Source organism: Rhinolophus hipposideros, assembly GCF_964194185.1.
Source record: "Rhinolophus hipposideros genome assembly, chromosome: 1".
Taxonomy (NCBI): Eukaryota; Metazoa; Chordata; class Mammalia; order Chiroptera; family Rhinolophidae; genus Rhinolophus; species Rhinolophus hipposideros.
The window spans coordinates 27,568,833-27,590,242 of NC_138047.1; the positions used below are offsets into that span (position 1 = coordinate 27,568,833).

At 37.3% G+C, this 21,410-nt stretch overlaps 1 protein-coding gene across 24 annotated transcripts in view; it reads right to left on the reverse strand.

Moving 5' to 3' along the window:
- Positions 1 to 21,410, reverse strand: part of PARD3 (par-3 family cell polarity regulator) — a 610,024-nt gene that overhangs the window by 8,799 nt on the left and 579,815 nt on the right. For all 24 annotated transcript variants that reach the window (XM_081059103.1, XM_081059088.1, XM_081059079.1 and 21 more), the window contains one exon: positions 9,257 to 9,377. In XM_081059103.1, the coding sequence (XP_080915229.1) occupies positions 9,257 to 9,377 (121 nt within the window). The remainder of the gene's footprint in view (positions 1 to 9,256; positions 9,378 to 21,410) is intronic.

Here is a 21,410-nt window from a genome sequence, read left to right on the forward strand (position 1 = left end):
GCTCCTCTGAGCCCCAAACAATCAGCTTACATTTTGATTATAGCTTTAGAATGGTTTGAAATTGAGAGGCCAACCTTTCTAAGTCTTCCCAATGAGGCTAGGCAAGTACTGACATTAGATACCAGTTTTCATTCCTGTATATGCGGCAGATAGAGAGGAGGAGGGATGCTCAGAAAACTAGAAGTCAATGCCAAACAAACAAATGCATTTAAAAAATGGCTACAATAATTTACGAAAGTGGGAAAGTTTATGGGTGCACACTTGAAAATTAGCCATGCTGGTGAATGTTTTCGGTAGTTATTTATTTTAGTCTACCAGTAGGATACAATATAAGCTGATCCTCTTTATCCTAAAGGATGACAGTTAAATTTTGAACCAAGATTAGCTGAAATGAGGCACCGTAAGCCATGTGTAGGTCTCCTCCAGTCCACAGACGGTAGCCAAATGGGGAATAGAAATGCTTATCAAAAGAATAAACCTGAGAGCTAATAGTTACTTGATTTGCTTATGAGATAAGACAGTTTGCTTTAGTGGTTATGAAATGGCATCTTTATCCAGGTTAATTATATCCTATAGAGAAAGGTTCGATTCTTCTGGCTAAGTACTTTGGTCAGCAGGTCACCTGCTGGTGGCTGTCTCTCGCCCGAATCACACATCGGATGTATACTGTGTTTCCCCGAAAATAACACCTAGCCGGACGATCAGCTCTAATGTGTCTTTTGCAGAAAAAAATTAATAAAAGACCCGGTCTTATTTTACTATAATATACGACCGGGTATAAGAATATAATATAATGTAATGTAATGTAACGTAATGTAATATAATATAATGCAATACAATATAATATAATATATACCGGGTCTTATAGTAATTTTTGCTCCAAAAGATGCATTAGAGCTGACGGTCCGGCTGGGTCTTATTTTCAGGGAAACATGGTATGTACACTGTGCTGCTCAGATCAAGCCCTGAGAATGCTCCGGCTTCTCAGTGGTAGGTTTTCACTCACCTTCTAAATCTGGCCTTTTGAAACGAAAGTAGCCCTGCTCAGAATAGACAATGATACCTCTAACTTTACAAACACCCAACCATGGTTTATCATAGCATCAGTGGCATACACTCTCAAACAATCCTTTTGGTACATGCTAACTTCTGTTCCTCTTGGTGCTATGCAACAGGCGAATTCTAAGTAAAGAAAGTCTGTTAAAAAACAAGTTATTGATTTTCTTTTAGAGTTGAAAGCCAATGGGAGACTTTGACTTGATAACAATTTTCTGAAATAACAGAGTCTTAGCATTCATTTGGAGAGCTGCATGATAACTTGTGGGCTTGTTACTTAAAGAATGGCTCCTGTGGTTGGCTTTTGTGTGAAAAGAAAGAAAGCATTATCTATTGTCCTCTTTCTGCCTAGCCAACATTATCTTATTTGTCAGTAAGTAATAATACGGCAACATACAGGACAAAAATTTCAAAACGTATGGGAATAGTCAGTGAACATATTAAAAATATCCTGATACAAAAATAATGTGTGAAGAGATTAGGCTTTACAATACCCCAGTCTCTACTAGTGGATGTTTATAACCACACTCTTTGGAACAAATATGTGTTCAGAGACCCTCTCCACAGCACCGGTCAAGTAACATCCGTGGTGCCTTCAGCAAGGAAAACACTTCACTGAGTGAGTTCTGCTTATGCAAACAAAGCATCAACCAAGTGTACATCAACTACATTAAAGAAGACAGACATTTTTTTCCATTACACTTGATGAGGCTGACCAAATGGAAAACTGAACTGTTCTCGTGTTTATGGGTAGCCTAGCAAAGCCTCAGAGAAGCCACTGGACACAGGGAAAGCAAAGCAAGAAAATACTACACAATTTCCTTTACGCCCACAAAAACAATCAGCTTCTCCTTTCCTTCACACTCAGAATAAAGTATATACATGTGTCAAGCAGTCTTGAAGGATTCTGCAGCAAGATTTAGTAACCGGTTTTGTAAGCTCATGCTGTTCTGTGACACACCGCTTGTGGAGATGTGAAAAGAAAATGCAAGGTCTTGTAGAAATTTCAGGTGTATTTTTAAGTTGTTTCTCCCAGAAGCCTGAAAATTGGATTCTGACAGAGAAAGGAAAAGAAAACAAAAGTTGAAGGGCTTTGGTTTCCCTAACTGTGTTTTCAGACACTGTTCACCTCAGACCTTATCAGCTGCTGGCATCTATTGGATCCTGATGAACTTCAACAATGAAATTATCATCAAATGGGATCTAAAAACTTAAAATGAGTGAATGAGGTTGGTATCAGCAAACGGACACATTTCATACTATTATGCTCACTATGATGAAATGTGAACCTTAGGCTTACCATCAGTATTTTACTCCATTTCTCTTTTCAGAGCATACAAAAGGGTAGGTTATTTTAAAAAATCACCCTTATCTTTAACATGAAACTTCATTGGGCCGCAGATTTCCAGGAAGATTGTATATACATGACCAGTTTAAAGCAATAACTAAATAAGTTCATCTGGAAAGTTTTAAACTTGGCATGAATCAAAAATAACCCGATTCATGACTTCAATGAAGATCTCATAAAAATGTAAATTGTGGGAACAGAACTACAATCGACAATCCTGACTTTTAAATACTGTGGTTTTCCATCCCTACGGCAGAAACAGAATAATGTATCCAGAGCCCCAAATCACAAAAACACAGACAGAAATGAAGAAAGACATAATCTGTAACCCCAGAGAGAAGTGCATGTTTTCAAAGAAAATAGCATCAACAACAACAACAGAGTAACATCTAAAGAGAAGACACAGGTAAAGCATGATTGGAATAATTCTGGAGATTCAACAGATAACAAGGCAATCGCTCGGTTTTAACAGTGCAAATTACAAATAACCCTGGCCTTGTTTGTGATGAAATTGGGGACAAGCAATAACCTCTCAAGTAAAAATATCGCTCAGGTTGCCCAGGACACAATGATAGAGGTTGTAAGATGAAACAATACATGATTATCTAACAGAGAGAACACTGGAAAACCATGATATATGAATCTCTTCGTGGCTGATGTTTAAATCCCAAGTGAAAACTGTGCATGTTGCTTTTGTACATGAGCTACAAATTACTGGTCTTTATCATGATTATAAAGAGATACTATTTATACTATATAAAAACATATACAAAGCTTGGGAAAGCTACACAGTTTTGTTATCACTTATTAGTATAAAACAAAATATAGAAAATATCTTCCATATAGTGTTTCACTAAATTAAGTCATTAAGCATTTCTCTCAATTAAATAAAACCATTCTTATTTTTCCAAAATAAAAATAGGCAATACAAAAAAATTAAAATACAAAACCAAAACTGTTAGTAATTAATAGACTAAAGAAAGAACAAAAATAAATATATACAGTAGAAAGTTTCAGTACTAATGAGAACTAGGTAAGATAAGAGGTTAATATTCAAGTGTATGTGTCACCTATGAAAAAAATTCATTACTGTGTTATTAATATTTACATAAAATATTCGACAATTTTTAAATACTCTAATTTTTCTTCATATAAATAAGAAAAATAGCCTGTAAGCACATCTGTGTAGGCATTTGTATATATTCACATATACACATGCATGTAATGTTCTTATAAATGATCATTACAGGTGGGTTTTCTACTTAAATTATGAGTAATAAATTTTTTTTTAATTCACAGCTACCCAAGGGCATGTATAGAAAGCAAAAATAGAATTTAAAAAGTGTGTGTGCTTTGCATGAAAACCTATGATGAACATGATGAGAATGATGAGAACGATAACAAAAAGAATAATGCTATTATCCCTTTGAGATTTAGAATCCTTATTTTAGCAATTGAAATGTGCTGTGACCCTAATATAAATTCCAAATTTTGATATAAAAATGATAATTTCAAGATTTGGTAGAGTGTAAAATAATTTTTATGGCACTGAATCATATGAAGAGTGTAAATTGTTTACTCTGTTTAAGAGTGGCTATTGCTAATACTGGTGGTTATTTTCTATAGTAGGCTAATTTATAACTTTTAGTGAAAACAAAGTTAACTTTTGTCTGTTGAGCCTGCCTTCCCAGCCCTCCACCTCTACCCCATCACACACTATACTTAGACAATTATTGATTGAACTCTTGTGGGTTCTGAATGTTGAAAAGCTTAATTGCTACTAATGATGTGAGTAATAGCTGAAAAATCTGCAGAGCATACCAATTTCCCTCATGAAGTTTTTATAAATACATGTTTTGGGCTTAACATACTATTTGTCTTCATCTCGTCTTTCCCAACCAGTGTTTGGGGCTGCTTCCTACCACCTTAAGAAGCAGCTGCATTGGAAATAAAGGGGCAGCTCTACGAACAAGCCAGCCTTCTAGTCTGGACGCCTTATGAATGAATCTCCACCACCCCAAGCCTCTGTGGGTAAGATGGGCCATGGGTCATGGAGGCCTTGACCAGAAGAATGGGTCCCAGAGCTACAAGGAAGGGGCCTACTTGGCAGCAGCACAAAGGCTTTTTCCTTGAGTAAAAAGGTATCCCTTTGCTGCAGGAATGGCTTTTTCCAGGTCAACTTCCAAGGGAGGTGACATCCACCCAATCTGAACTAGAGTAATACTACTGCAAGGCTGTCAACAAAGAAGGTGTGTTTTGAGTCAAAGCATGGATGTCCACTATGAGGAAATGACAGCAGATACCCTTGAAGTCTTGAAAAAGATGACAACAAAAAGAAAACCATCATTATGTCAAATTCCCCAGGTACAGGAAAGGCAATCTAGGGGTGCAGAGTGGCTGTGTACTGTAGAGTGGTTCTCTAATTAAAGCAGGAGAAACCCTAAAATGGTAAGAGGAGCCATTAAAAGTTCAAGACAGGAAAACGAATAAAAGGTCAGATTTGTTTTGTTTTGTTTAAAGACAGCTGAAAAGAAAGCTTGGAGGAGAAGAGGATATTCACATCGCAGAGGATCAATTTTCTCTCTGAAGGACTAAACTACTTTCAGTCACTACCAACTGGGGATGGGAAGGATTTAGCAATATAGCTATTAAAGGCTCCATTATCCCATCTATCAGGCATCTCAGCCAGCAAGTCTCCTTGTGGGCAACACTCAAGTATCTGCAAAGTTTTAGCAGCACACTGTACTTATGTCTGCAGCCTGCAATTTAATTCTTTTAAAAGCAACACTAAGTCCTCTCCATATCAGAGCTTTGTGATAATAACCCTAACCTCAGCTATTGTTCCATTACCTTAAGAAAGATTTAAAGCAACTTGCTGCTTTATTTATGTTGCACCTGGCAATACGTGGGGAAGAAGTTCCTTTTTCTGCTTCTTCTCTTACTCAACTTAGGAGAGAAGTCAGTTCAATTACGGAGCTAAGGAAATTTTCTGGGCCTCTGCTCATCTAAAGACCTTTTGTGCCACAAATCAGCTCCCTCAGGCCCAAACATTATTTTGAACAAAAGCCCAGGAACAGGTGCGTTCTGTATTGCTAGAGTTTAGAGAGAACATTTTGAAAATGGATGAATTGAAAAGGGCTACTTGGATGAATGTTCTGCAGCATCTCTCTCTGTATGTGAAATAATTGGCTTGGATATTTTTCTATATGATACATCTGGTTGCACTTTGTGTTGTGGGCATTTCTGACAAGCATGATGATTTCAACTAATATGGCCGAAGCTGTACACACAGCTTGAAGATGAGCTTGTGGTTCCTTAAAACTAAAATGATTACAAACCATTCCAGTTGGTGAGATCATGGTCTCATCCTTTCCAAACACAGTGACCTTTCAAGGTCAGAATATATATGGGAAAAGAAAAAAGATTCCAAGATCCTCAAAGCTCATTTTATAAAACACACAAGAGAAACCATAGACCACGCTACATTGTGAACAACTGAGCAGCTCTTAGGAGGGTAACAATTAGGATTGGTATGAAAATTAATATACTAAGTAGAACTACAGTCATTTTAAGCTTATTTACATGATCAGTAAAATGCAGAGTATACAGCAAGATCCCACTTGTTGGAAAATAAAATAAATAAATAAAAAGGTCAACTCTTGACCCACAATTTAGGAAATTATTCAATTCCTAAGGTAATCATCCTGTCATCCAAATAATTCCCTGCTCACTCATTATAGGAAATGACAATACAAGCCAAGCTGTCTATCTAAAGTTGCTATGGCATTTTGCTATACAATTTGACCTATGACCTTCGGTAGCTGAGTTTCTAAATGTACAAGATTTTCTCAAACATTTTTCCCAACATGATTGTTCATATTAATAAGATAGAAACATATGCCAAGCTATTCTGAGCCCGCATTCAAAGAAATTAATAAAAAAATAAACCAAAATGGATATCAAATCATTTCCACATCTCCCAATGAAAAACATGTAGAGCAAAGAAGTGGGAAATGCTCATTCAGCCAGAAACAAATTTGGAAATCTTGCATGGAGATAGTGTCATCAACCAGAAATCAATCAAATCAATCTTGGTTCCCAAACATGTTTCTCAAAGTTTGACATTTAAAATATACTGCAACTTCAAAGATGTGTCTTTTCAAGCATTTCCTGACCACCCACAATTTATTTGGGCCTGGTTCCCCTATGCTTAATGGTTCACGAGTACCCCTATCATAAATGAGCTGTACTGCAGAGTTCTAAGGGCAGCCTTTTTTCTCATCTTTCTTTTCCAGCATGAAACCCATTGGCTTGAACACAGTAAACATTCAAGAAACTTAATGAATTAAATAATTAAAGAATAAATGATGTGACTCTGCTGGTTTGAAATCCACATTCCCAGGTAAAGTGAAATGGTGTTAACGTTGCCTCTCATACGGGATGCGGAATGAAAAACCCAGGCGGGATTCTGCAGGTGGGAACAGTGTGTGCGTGATAGCCATTGCCTTGGGAGTTGTTTTTTCCTTCAGGTTGCCACTGTACTCATTATTCTTTTCAATATAACAGTTAAGGATGTTTTGCACATAACACAAAAGAGTCCTGCTTTAAGAAACCTATTAGGAATAGATTGAGTCAATTAGGCCAAACAACATAAGTAGATTAATATAATTTTGTTATGTTGTTACATGGAAATGACTCAATTTACTTGATCATCTAGAAAAATAAGCTACATACTTTATTAAAAATAACATTAATAGTTATCTCGTTGCACAGACAATTTAGAGATTTTCTTAGATATTAAATCTGCCGAATTTGTTTTGTAACATCCCAAAGTCAGGTGAGGATTGATTTCAGGAGGAGTTTTTACTCCTTGATGCTGGTCTTGTATTGCCAACTGCCTGTTCTAAGCCTTCATCTTCTCACCTGAACTAAGGAGAAGTCCTTCAGACTAGTGCTGCTTCTGTTTCTTCTCCTTTTATTCACAAAATTCATCTTCTACAAACTACAATTTGATCGCTAAATACCACGATCGAAAACCTTTATAGCTTTCTGTAGAGTACATTAAAGCTGTTGGGTTTTAGGACCAAAAAGGATCTCAGGTGATATAAACTCCATAGCAGTGCATCTCAAAGTTGAACATGTTTCAGAAGAACTTGGAGGGCTTGCTAAATACCGATTCCTGGGCCCCACCCACAGCGGTTCCGATCTAGTAGGTGCAGAACCAAGAAAGTGCATTTATAACAAGCTCCCAGACAATACTGAAGATGCTAGTCTGTGAACCACATTTGGAGAAGTTCTACTTGCATCTGCTTTACTTTACCCAATCAGCTTCCTCTTAAGTTTTGATTTTGACCAGGGGTTTAATAATGACCACTCAACCATCCATTCCAACTAACGCCTAGAGGGCAGGTCACCCAGACAGCGGGACAGTGTTCCATCCTAATTCTATCCTTCTTCAAACCTTCAATCTGGCATTAAAGCCCCCTACTACATTTCTACCTTTCTCCATCCTACAACATAACCAACCTCTAAGTTCTATGTTAGCTGGGTCACTTACCCTTCCCCAAGTAAAACAGGATCACTTTTTTGTACTTTAAGACTTTCCTAACACCATTCTTCCTTCTGCCCCTACTCTCCCAAATATCTACTGTAATTATATTCCCAACATTTCGAACTGAACTCACTACCTTTTTGGACGCTACTCTCTCCTCTACTTCAGGAACACACCTGAATGTATGGCAGACCTTAGACTTCCACATCACCTAGACCTGGGCCACCTCCACAATCTGGACTCCAAAGAATACACTGTTTTGACCAAAGTCTCCTAGGCTTTATAACCCCCTAGACTAATGACCCTTCTTGAGGCTTCCTAGGCAATCAGGGCAATCCTTCTTTGGGCTGTACCTACTACCCTACCCAGACTCGGTGACTGTCACCAGGATTCTCACCAGAACTCTCGAGTGCCTTCCTTGACTTTCTGTCATGTCTGTCTTGCCAATCCCCACCACAGAATTAATCTAAAAAATTGTTTTTTCTATTCCCAGTCCTCTAAGTATTCTTGGCTATGGTCCCATTACCATGTTGATTGGACTTTACTAATACCATCAGCTAGATTTTCCTGCCTCAAGCAGCCTATTTGTTTATCCCTAATTGACTCTCAAGTTTCCAAAGAGATTCTTCAAAATTCCCATCATCTTGTATCCCCTAGTCTGCTCCAATGTCTCCCATTCCCAGAAGTGCCATTATCTTTAATGCATAACATGAGATGGCAGCATAAATTTGGGGCTGGACTGACAGGGGATAACAGGCCACACTGGGGGATTTGGACTGGATTTTGTAGGCATTGAAAAGCCATTCACAGTTTGGCTGTGTGGAAGATGGACTAGAACAGAGATATATGCAGATAAACAAGAGGGATTCAGCAAATACACAAGGGGGCTGAGGGAAAATAAAGAAATAAGAACTACTAAATACTATAGTTTGTGGATGGTAGATACACAATAGACATGTGTTGAACTAATTCATTCTGGCTCTGATTCTGAGAAAAATATATAGAGAAAAATATTTATTGAACTTAAAAAATGCATAATTGAGAGCAGGAATACTTTTGCTATCTCTTGTCATAAGGCATCTGAAACCTATTGTGCAACGGACAGATGGTGCAACAAGATAGAAAATGAAATTAGCAATGATGAAACCCAGATGGAAATGAGGGAAAGGTCAGTATGCTAAAGGTCAAAGGAATCTGGCTCCACCTTGTCTCATTTCATAAAGAACTGAGGTCATAGCTTACTGGTTTTTACTGCAGGAAGTTGCAGAACTATCCATTGTGCCCAAGAAACAGATACTCACCCAGGGTTGTTCAAAGCTATAGGTACGTCTCCTATCTTCTACATCTTCATCCTGCTTTGCTTGCTGGAATTCTTGCCGTAGACGCTGTATCCGATCATGGTTGCTAGGAGTTGATCTGTTGCTAAAAGAGAGAAGGGGCAACAATGAACACCCATCAGAAATACAACATGTGACTTAGAGTTGCTACAAAAAAACGGCCTCTTGCTATGAAATGATGCTGTTTAAGAGGAAGAGAATTTTTAAAACAGTATCTGTGCATTTAAAATGTTTTCATTTTGTTCTTATGATTAAGACTTATTGAAGTTATTTCAGACAGATATTTAAAAGGGTGAGCAATGTTTTTAGACATTCCTTTTTTATGCAGTCTTTAAAAACCTCATTTCCTTTTTGTAATCTGGCAAGGTGTTGGCAGCAATTTTTTTTTTTCTTTTTGGAAAGGACATTGCATTAAAAGTTAGAAATACCAGGGTCCAGTCCTACTTCCTCCACTTTCTTAGACCAAGGCACTTAATGCTGCTGAGCTGCAGTTTCTTTATACATATAAAGTGGATATGAGAATCATTTTTGCTCTAACTATCGTATTTGTAACAATCAAGTGAGAGAATACCATACGATATAGCCTCAGAAATGCACAGTATTATTTTCATAATGCCATTATATGAAGTTCCTATTTATGAGTAATCAGACAGAGGTCTATACACAAAATGCAACTCTCACAGCACAAATGAAAAGCATTTTTAAACTAACTTCAGGTGGTAGTTTGCTATACCCAGGTAGTTAATAATGATGGTGCCTTCTTTTATTTTATAGCATTGAATTTATCCTCACAAAAAGCTTATAAGATAGGTGCAGAAGGCAATCTCTCTCTCTCTCTCCCACCCCCCTCTTATACACACACACACACACACACACACACACACACACTTACAAATGTAGAAACTGACATTCAAAGAATATAAGTGACTTTTTTGAAGCCCCTCCAGCTTCCCACTGAAGAAAGTGAGACAAGAATCCAGATCTTTCTGGCTTTTAGTCCAGCCCTCATTCCATTATGCCATGTTGTATCACTTAGTAAAACACCTATCAGACTCCAAAACCTCTCCATGATAAAAATCATATGAATTTAGAAAACAATATTTTGCAAGAGTAGTAGACATGACAAAACTTAAAGTGATCTTAAATCTCACCCCACTTTTGGTCTCTTCAATTCTTGAGCACTAAGTTGCCTCATATCAGGAAAGTGATTCAAGCACATGAGGCATACACTGTTCCCCAAACAGAACTTCTGATTTCTTTTGAGGACAAGGATGAAGTCTTATATTTATCACATATGCCCTCTAAGCTGCCAACAGAACGGGAAGCTGTAAGCTATTAGGAAGATTAGGTCTCTTCATTGAAAACACATTGCCCTGGTTTCTCAGTGTGGATCAGAGGTCTTTGGGCTGCACACACCCCTAGGTAAAGTAATTTGTGAGAGGTAGCTCGAAAAGAGAAAGTCTGTCATAGTAGAGTATATAAAATTCTCACACTAACATATGTCTTCATATAATTCCACATATTTTGAAGAATTCCAAAGGATTAAAAATCTGAAATTCAGAATGTTCATGTGTAGGACCACAGTAATATAACATCTTCCATGAAGATGGGATAGTCTTCCATTTAATCTACTGGGTGAGTCCCTATCACCTTTATATTTCTCTCAATTTCATTAGAGCTTCCAAACATCTTGTCAATGCATTCAACTTGATTATTTTCCCACTTAATACAAGCTTGTCTTCCCTCTGTTCTTCTGACAAATCTTTTGAACTCATTAGCCTGAGAACATTAAAGGTTACTGTGCTTAAAGGTACTGTAAAATGTGCTACTTGACAATCAGCCCACATTTGGTACAGTTTCAAAACTTGCCCTCTACACTCTTGCTCCAGGCAGGGTCCTATTCCTGTGCTAAACATATTGGTTCAAACATATTAAACATATTGGTTCAAACAAATACATGTTTGGTTCAAACATATTGGTTCAAACAAATACATTTTCAGTACGGGATTCCCAATGTAAGGCCCAATCTGTAGAACTCCTTACTCTCTATGTGAAAATGTGATGGTGAAGGCATGAGGGTCACTACATTCCAAAGACAGAGATAGGAAAGTGAACATCCATTAATCTTACTGACATCTTTCCAGCTGTGCCTTTTTTTGCTCCTGGCATACTTCATAGCTTTTAATAGGATTGTAAGAGGCTTGACTGACAAAGTATTTTACAAGCCTAACTAGAAAAATTTGTCTATTATTTTCACGTAGCATAGACAGTTTCAATACCATAATTTTTGGGTTCATGAGGTCCAAAGCAGTGATGAAAACTGACTTCCTACTATTTGTGATTAATCGAAAGTACATCTCCCAATAAGGGAAGTTGACCCAATGTCCTTCATTTTTAATTCTGGTGACTTGTGTTTTTCATGATATAAAAGAGGTTCTGGAAGTCACTTCTGCCCTTATTTCCAAATTTGAGCAGTTGCTGAGACCACTGTTTCACTTTCTTTTCCTTGCTTCTCTTCCTACATTCTAGAGAACACCAATCAAATCGCCTAAGACTAGGAAATCCACTCTCAGGGTTGAAATTGGAAAGTAGGCTGCAGTGGTTTTCATGATTGATGATGACTTCCAAAGGCTGGAAGACCATCCAGCATCCTTGGGGAACAACAATTGGCAGTCTGAAGGTGAAATTCTGGCTTCAAGAGATGAAACCATTGCTACCGCTCGGTACTGTTTCTCAGGCCAGTCTCTAATGGGCCAATAACTCACATTTAGACTTCTCAAGTTCTTGGTTAGGTCTTCTGCCAAGAAAGTCAAAGGAAAATTTAAATATTCATTAGCACTGGTGGCTGCACACCCCAATCAACTCACATTTAGGTTCATTGCCAACTTGAAGTTGCTCATTATTTTTTTGTGAGGAATATAATAAATATACCACCTAAGCTGATCAGATGGGTGAGTGAGACAATAAAACTCTTAATGAGGAGTCAGTAAATCATAATTTAACAACAGCCTACAGACAGGAGGGGTGAGGAGGGAAATTATAGAGATGCTTTTTGCATAAAAAAATTAACACAGAGTTAAGTCCAACACTAACACTTAGCCTCCCTTTATAATTGGTATTTGTAGCCCAACTAGAACTTTCTTTTTATACACGCACATGCGCCTGTATGCATGTGTGTGTGTATATATGTTATATATACAATATATATAATATGTAATATTATGTATGTATTATACATACATGATATATAATATATAATGTGTGTGTATATATGTACATATATATGTATATATACATATACGTATATATATGTGTGTGTGTATATATATATATATAAACAGAATGAAGAGGGTTAATTTTGGTTCAGTAACAATGTGGCACATTTTCCGTCAGTATTAAGGGTAGGTTGGATCACACACATAACCCAGCATCCACATGACTACCCTGAAGTGTGGACCTCTAATCTTTCCCATCCATAATTACCAAGGGGATTGTATCCCCTTCTGTCCGAAGCAGATCATACGGTGTACTAGGCTTTGTAACCTTCCTATTGGACTACTGCAATCTGCTTCGCAACGTGGCTGAATATACCAATTGATGCTGACTGCAGTCTTGGTCCTTTTGGCAGCTGAGCACTGGAGCTCTCCTGCACCTGGCCCCATGGGATGACAATCCAGCCATCTCCTTAGGTAGAGGGAGTGACAAAAGAAATTTCACAACAGTGGTTCTCACGTGCACACACATTGTGTATGAGAGTCATCCAGAGTGCTTGTTTAAAAATGCTGACTGAGATTCCCCTGGAGAGCTTTGGATTCAGTCAGTCCAGGGCAGGGCTCAGAAATCTGCATATATTTGAAAGCACTGCAGGTGTCACATGGCCAATATGAAAACAATGCCCTCAGGCTTCATAGTAGTTGGGACAAATTCCAATGCCTGCACAGCAATTAACTAAAGAGTAAAGGAGACCCCACTGCACTGGAAGGGCCCACGAACATTCTGTGACAAATGGGATGGTCTAGAAGGGGAGATCCTTACTTGGTTCCAGCAGATTGTTGGCCTGAAGGGATACAGGCCTGGTGTTGCCTTCTACTTTTTTAAAAGAGAGATCAGAACCACAGTTCCTCCCCATCCCCAAATTTTTAATGTTGGCTTATTTTATTTTTTTAATCCTAGGTGAGCCCCTCCCCCCAAAAAAGTCTGTTGCCTGCTAGCTTGCACCCTCCACTTTATATTCTGCAGCTGCTGCCTAATTTCTATGGTGTTTTTCTAGGCTGTATACTGTCACTGCACCAAGACAAGGCCAGTGGTTTTCCAGTAACAGTCCCAAGAAACAAATATTAGAAAACAACCACAACTGGGCATTGTCCATAGTTTTGCTTCTCCTAAATTGTCAGCTCCCTCTGATCTGTCAAACCCTGAGTATATTGCCCTGCAGGCTTGAGGTCTGACCTAGTATCTTTTTCAGACCCATATATGCTGAGAGAGAGGAGTTTGTAATGTGACTGATTAATTCTTCATGGACTAAAAATACTGTAACATTTACATTTTTAATGATGCAAAGGAAATCTGGAAAACTGGAATAGAGGGCCTAGCATTAAAATCCAGAATTCAATGAAAGGGAGAACCACATTTTTTTTTAACAAGGGGGTACCATCTTGGTATATACTCTCCTTTCCATAGAAGGAAGAAAAAATGAAAGGGAATAAGGAAAGAAGACAGAAGGGAGGGAATGAATCACAGCAGACTTTCAACGGTGTTCAGAGAGGGAGATGATTATAATCTCTACAAGCTACCAAAGGAGAGGGAAATATATTTGCTCATCTCTTTCTTTCTGTAATACCCTCTCCTTCTCTTTCCATCTTGGCAAGTCTACTAGTATGTCAGAGAAATCAAATTCCACAGCCTTGAAACTTTTCCATATATATATATATATATATATATATATATATATATATATATATATATACAGTGATGATGGTATAAACTTAAGATATATATATATATATATAACATATATAACATATAATATAATGTAATACCAGGTCTTATATTAATTTTTGCTTCAAATGACGATTAGAGCTGATTGTCCGGCTAGGTCTTACTTTTGGGGAAACACAGTACATACATATCATATATACATATGTATATATATAATGCTACGTCCCTGTGGCAGGGTAAATTGTTCAGTAAATATTTCTGATGTACAGACTTTAAGGTGGGCCCATGATCCGTGCCTCCTGGTATTCACAGCTTTGTGCAAACCCCACCCTTGAGTGTGGGCAGCCTGTGACTGTCTTCTAGGCAATGAAATGTGACAAAGGTCAAGGAATGATTACATTGACATCATTATAGAAGAACAGTATCCATCTTGCTAGTCTGTCTCACTCTTTTCTGACTTTGAAGAAGAAAGCTGCCCCAATCCTATGGCTACAAAGAATGTTGCCAACCACTCCACAAGCAGAGAAGTAAACACTGCCCAGTGGGGCCTCCAAGTGAGAACCCAGCCTGGCTGACACCTTGATTGCACCTGGATGAGACCCGGAGCAGAGTATTCAGCTAACCCTTTGCCAGACTCCAGACCCACAGAAAAGATATAAAAAATGGGTGTTGTTTTAAGCTGCTAAGTCTGTTCATTTGTTATGCAGCCATAGAAAACTAATATCCACTGATGTTGGCCTTGGCCATGTGACTTGATTTAGCCAATGTGATGTTAGTGGATATGATGCCAATAGGGCTTTGGAATGTGATTGCATGGGGGGTTTGCGCTCTTGTGTTTCATTGTAACAAAAGATAACAAACTCCCTAAACCTTCCTCCCTTTAAACACACACCTCCCCCCTTCCCACCATTACCACCACTAAATCACCTACCTTATACAATGTTGGGGGAGGGAGGTTGAACATACTTAATGAAACAAAGTGGTCTAGAAGCCCACAGAACTATGTGCTGCCCACAATTGCAACCAAACAAATATTGCCTGTTGCAAAAGCATGTTGGTTAGAAGAGCAGAAGAAAAGACAGGAATCATATTTTATGAATACATTTTACCATGTATATGGTATCATTTATATGGTTAGTCACTCCAAAGTTCTGGTCTCTGAAAAAATTGTACAAAGTAAATACAATTGCAGAAGATGTCACTGAAGAATGTCACTCACTACCAGAACTTAACACATGAAAATAATCAAATGTGCTTTCCAATGAACACCAGTCACCATAGCCACGAACACCCCATGGAAATCTATCCAACAGCTTAGGGTGACTCCTTTTGTCACCCTCCCATCACTTCACCCACAACAGCCCACTCTGGTTCTGTGACCTCTGAAAATCAGCCCTCTTGAGACCTAAGCAGCAATGTGTGTGTTTTCTTGGAATGTGGTGAAAACAGACCTGCCAACCAGGTCCTTTGGTAAAAACTGAACTCAAGGGCTCACTCCTAGTTTGTCTTTCAGGCAGAGACTGGTGACCTGCTGGGATCTGGGTCCAAACACAATTCATAAGGAGATATTAGTGGTGAAAAATTAGTTTGGTTATAAAACTGGTTGTACTTAGTTTTCCAAGGGTCCATGAGTTAACAGATGTCCTTCAAATCCCCAATTTATAAAAGATTAGGTACGCAGTAAAGATTTTCGTTAACCATATCAAGGGTACATCTTCAGCCTTTTTATTTTTTGCCATTTAGTTCTCAGCCCTAGGAATTTGCTTTTGTGCCTAAAAACAAAATTCTATTCCAAATGCCAGCGAATTTCACACCTGCATTCGGCATTCAATTACTGGGGATGCAAAAGGACATTATTCCTTTCCCACCTGAAAAAATAACAAAAGTAAATTTCCAAATTATATCTTGAGATCTTGGAAACAATGAAACTCCACACTGAAAGCTTTTTCCTGTTGTACTTCGATTACTCCCCCAGGTGTTCCATGCACAGACCATGGGGAATATTATATGGTCGATTTTCGCTAACTGCCAACTTCTCTGCTTAAGGAACTCTTTCTCCTTCACTGGCCAGGCCTTCAAAGTCTGATGGCCTCCTAGATTCTAGGATTCTGCAGTCAAGACTTCTGAAACCTCATTATGATCTGTATCCCCCACACGCAGAAAGGAGAAAGTAGTATATTCAAATTTCCAGGACTCCATTTACTCTCAAAGATCCTGTCTTCCTGAATTCTGACTTCTCCAAGCCTTGATGATGTCTTTAGGGATGATGCAACCTTCACAGGGGGTGACTGCATGTTGATCACTTAGCTGAGGGAAATGTATCACTTTATTGACTTGCGTGGGAGTTACACAAATGGAAAGGCTAAAGATCCAGTACATTATGTAAACAGTCCACTCTTCAAGAGGACTATAAATTTTTGAAACATTTTCATGGGAGAAAACTTAGGGCACCTTTCCTTTCCTTGCCCAATTACCAAGTCTTCTTGTATCCTTAAAGGGGATAACTTTAGTCCCTTTAATTGTACCAATGGCAACTCTAAAATCCAGCTATTTCATGCATGTCACTTAAAACAGACACTAGGACTGGAATACTCAAAAAGTGACACTGGAAAAAAACATATGTAGGGCAGACGCATCATGTAGCTTTAGAAATAGGCAGCCAGCAGTGACCACAAGCGTCTCAGATCATTAAGCAATGTCTTACTGTGATGTCATGCACTGATGTACAGAGTTGTAATCCTTTCAAAACAGACAGATTGTCAGCATGATAAAGTGGGTACAAACAAGTTCTTGAACAGTGATGGCTAAAGCGTTGGGGGGTGAATGTCACTGAACTAACTAAAAAGGGTTGCCAGCACAACCACTAGGAAAGACACCATTTCAGAGACAACAGGTAAACAATATTCTTCTCACTTCGGTGCTTTTCTGTACTGATTAGCAATTCCATAAAACATACCTAATCTTGTAATCGCCAAATAGTTATAATCTACAGATGTCAGAACTGAGTTCTTAATTGCTGTAAATTAGTGAGCAAACACAGGTTTCTCATTAAACCCATTACACCCCGTATGTTAAAATGGAGCATTTGTCATATGTTTTCTTTCCTGGCACTCAAATCAGGAGCATTCTTTGTAAAAATCCTAGGTACAGACAGAGAAGCAGAGAGATATTGCTAGGGTGTGTGTGACAGGTTCCTCTCCCTGAAACTGTGCCTGCTTATTCTTGGGGAGAAAACCTTTACATAATAATGAATTTGCTGCCTACATTTTAATGGTGAGCTACATCGTGCCTCCATCTTTGCTTACTTAAGACAGAGTAAAGTGGTGTAACCTCTGTGAGATCTGTTCATCTCTTAGAAGAACCTAGAGCACTTCCTCCCGGGGTGCATGGGTTTGCCTCCGGTCACCTCTGCAGACAGGGAAGTATAAATGGCTAACTTAAACGAGAAAGAAGGTACATCCTAAAATGCTGTGGAAAAGTGAACTCTGAACTTTCAGATTAGGTAAGCATTAGAGCAACCTGGTTTAAGACTGGGGCTTTCTACCATGGATCTCTTTCTCAGTCTGGAAGATTTATGAGCAATGGGGGAAAGGGTGGGAGGGTTAAACCAAGAAATGTATCAATTACCAAAGTACAAATAAAAATAGCTCCTTTGCACAAGCTTCATTAAGTTTTATCAGCAAGTATCTTGGGGTTTTACACTCAAACCACAGGTCATAAATTCACAGTAAATCCCCCATATGTTCACCAAACACCTGAATTCAATTTCTCTTCTGGTTGTGAAGTAGGAATGTGGAGCTCGAATTAATTATGCATGCAAAGTTAGTTTCTAACAAGGATAGCTTTTTCATCAATCTTAGCATTTTTTAATATTGGTATGTAGACATAAATTCTGTCTTCCAAGTTTGAACAGTGAAACAATAAAGTTGGTAAAAAAGAAAAAACTTGTTATAAGGTCTACATTTTTCTATAGATCATCCCAGACATTTTTGAGATATAACAAACAGTATTAATATTTACTTTAACGTTTTTAGACAAATATTTCTGTGGGCATGTAGAAGTCACCTCACAGTATACAGAAAGTCTAAAGTGAAGCTAAATTCTATATATGTGTCTATGTGTACATGTGAAATGAGCTTATGAAATATCATGTCATTTTCAGTTTATTTTCAGTTTTACTCATCATCTGTGCTATGAAAAGAATTATGAGAAACTTATGCAAATCCCAAAGGCACTCACGTTCCTAGGCTAATAAAACTCATTTTCAGATTCTGACACCCAAGATTTGTTGTCCATTTCACACCAATTTCAGTGTAATAAATCATAACAAATTAAAAACATACAGCTATGTTCTCTGGGTTAAAAAGGTGGTCACCAAACTGTTAATACTGCATTTGCTTCTGAGATGATGAGTCACAGGGAGGGTCACCTCTCTCCATCACAAAGACTCAGGGATGGATCTTACTCAGTCCCTCTGTGGTCATTCAGTAACAGGGCTATCATTTTATAAGCAACAAAATCTCAGGAATGCACCCCTCACCCCATTTTATTACTATCATCACTCTTCCTTATTAGCCTGTCACGGGTCTCAGGCAGGAGTGAGAAAAATTTAGTTTTACTTTTTCGAGGGGAATTCCTCCAGCTACAAAGAACACACACGTGCACAGACATACATAACTTCAGGATGCGACAATAAACACACACACAAAGACATTCTCTTGCAAGCCTGAGGTAGCTATTCCTGACTTGTAAATTTCACAGAAAATCCAAGTTGGTTTCTACCCGAAAGGATTGTAAATCTATTGCTGTCTCCAATAAGGCATTGGCTTAAAACCCAGCACAAAAGTAGTATTATTTAGCAAGCTTTAAAACCTATTGTTATAAAACTAATTATCAAAGCTGTTTCAGAAATCATATTCTAATAAAACTTTTTAAACAAATGACATTTGAATATTGTGAGAGTGAATGTTAGAGCCTAAAACTCCAGATGGTGGTAAAATCCAAATTGAACTTCCACAGGCCCCTGGGAAGAGAATGGGCAAAAGGCCGGGGCAGAAGCAGAGTTTTGTGCCTCTTGAGTCTTCCTGATTCCCTAGCTGGCTACTGTGTAGCTTTAAATGAATAACGCATGGGAGAGAAAATGGTTTCCAGGTATGCCTATGAATTTAAATGCATTCGTGAAATATAATGTTACTGCCTATAGGAAACCACATATGCCACTTGTTTGTTTGTTTTTGTTTTGTTTTTACATTGCAAGAAGCAGTTATAATTTGGAGTTAATGCCCAAAGTGCACTTACTTTTTCATAGATCGTTTGATTTTCATGGTCTAATATATAGCAAGAACATACGAGGTATTCTAATAGGTTAGAGAGCTGAAGAAAATTTATGCATTATATTAAGTTGGTATAAAAGTAATTGTGGTTTTGGCAATTATTTTTAACCTTTTAAACCGCAATTACTTTTGCACCAACCTAAAACTATTCATTCAATAAAGCCACTGGGAATGTAAAGGTTAGCAGGTTGTGGCCCATAGTTAAAGTCTGTGCTTCAAACGATAATATGCATTTGGGTGTCTGAAGAAAGAGTAAAAGGAATTCAATATTATAAGTGAAAATCTTGAAGAACTGAAAAAAGAGCAAAAATCAGGAATACATTAAGAAAATTCGAAATAAAAAAAAGCACTGGAAATAAAATTATAAAACCTGGTAGGTTTTGATGACAAAATAAAATGATAACCATGTTATTTTTCATAGTAGAAAGGTTTTATCACACAAGCATAGAAACTAACTATGGAACCTTTGTTTTAATTCTTTAATCATGAAATGAGCACAGAATTCAAGGCTAACATTTTCTTTGTTTCTGCATTCTCTGTCTAATGAAAGCGTAATTGCAAAATACTATACAAAACTAAGCTATGTTTTTTTAAATATAAAAATTCCAATACAATGAAGTACTTAAGAATCATGTTATAATTCTAAATTATGGCTAAATTCTATATGGCTTTCCTGAAATGAGTTAAAATGGAAAATAATGTAACAAGAGACATAGTGCCTGTAGGCTTTATAGGTTTTATAAGTGGCTAAATCTGAAATGTTTTTGAGAACTAGAATAAAAGTAGGAACATACTTTGATTAGTTTTGTAAAAAAACACAACAATGTGGGATGTGCCTAATGAAAAATTGGTATGTATTGTTGATTTTTAAACTTTCTAAGATTGTTAGAATATTTTTTGACAGATTATTTTTTAAATTCTATGTATGCTCCTAATTAATTCATCATTAATAATTAATAATTTTTTAGGCTCTTCTTCTATTCAAGATCTGGCCTTGTCCCAACTTACAAATAATCTATCTGGATAGAGGGAATAAATAAGATAGAAATGTCAATCAATTTAACTTCTCATTTCATGTTTGCTGAAAAACACAAAAAGTATGAACATATTGGTTTGGAATTATTGATAGATTTTGAAAATGTCTTTTATCGTTTTTTTGTAAATTACATTTTTTCAAAGGAATAGTTACTAAGTATAGTCTATATTTTAAAATGCTATAATAACTAAAAGTTTTAAAATAAAAGAATCTCTTGCTTTGTATTGTCCCTCTGATTACCCAATCCCAAGAAAAACACTTTTAAGGCTTTTAGCTGTTTCCTATGATATTTATTCTTAACTCAACCTGAGATACTTGGCATGGATCAATTTAAATTCCTGATTTGTAATACACTCTCGTAGATGATTCATTTTCTTTCATTTAGTCGTTTTTAATATTCAATACTCAATATTATTAAAAGTAAATTATCAATACGATCCATCTCACAAAAATTAAGGATTTAACAATTATCCATATCTAACCAAATATCAATGGTATGTAACTGCATCTTTCTGAATAAGATATTTATACCACTATCTTCTGATTCATTAATTTTAAACATAATCTGCTGACTTCCCATGAAGTTACATGACACGGTGGCTCTCGTACACCCTGGAATCCCAGTTCCTCCTTCCAGCGCTCATCTCCTACATCCTCCAAATATATTATAGCACAACTTTTAAATTATTTTTTTAGTATCTGCATTATTTACATAAAAACTGTTCACTGCTGATTCAAGTGGAGCACTATGATTACGTTTCCTTTCTTCTAGGACATCGTTGGTCTTTCTTTCGCTCAGTTTTCTTAGAGC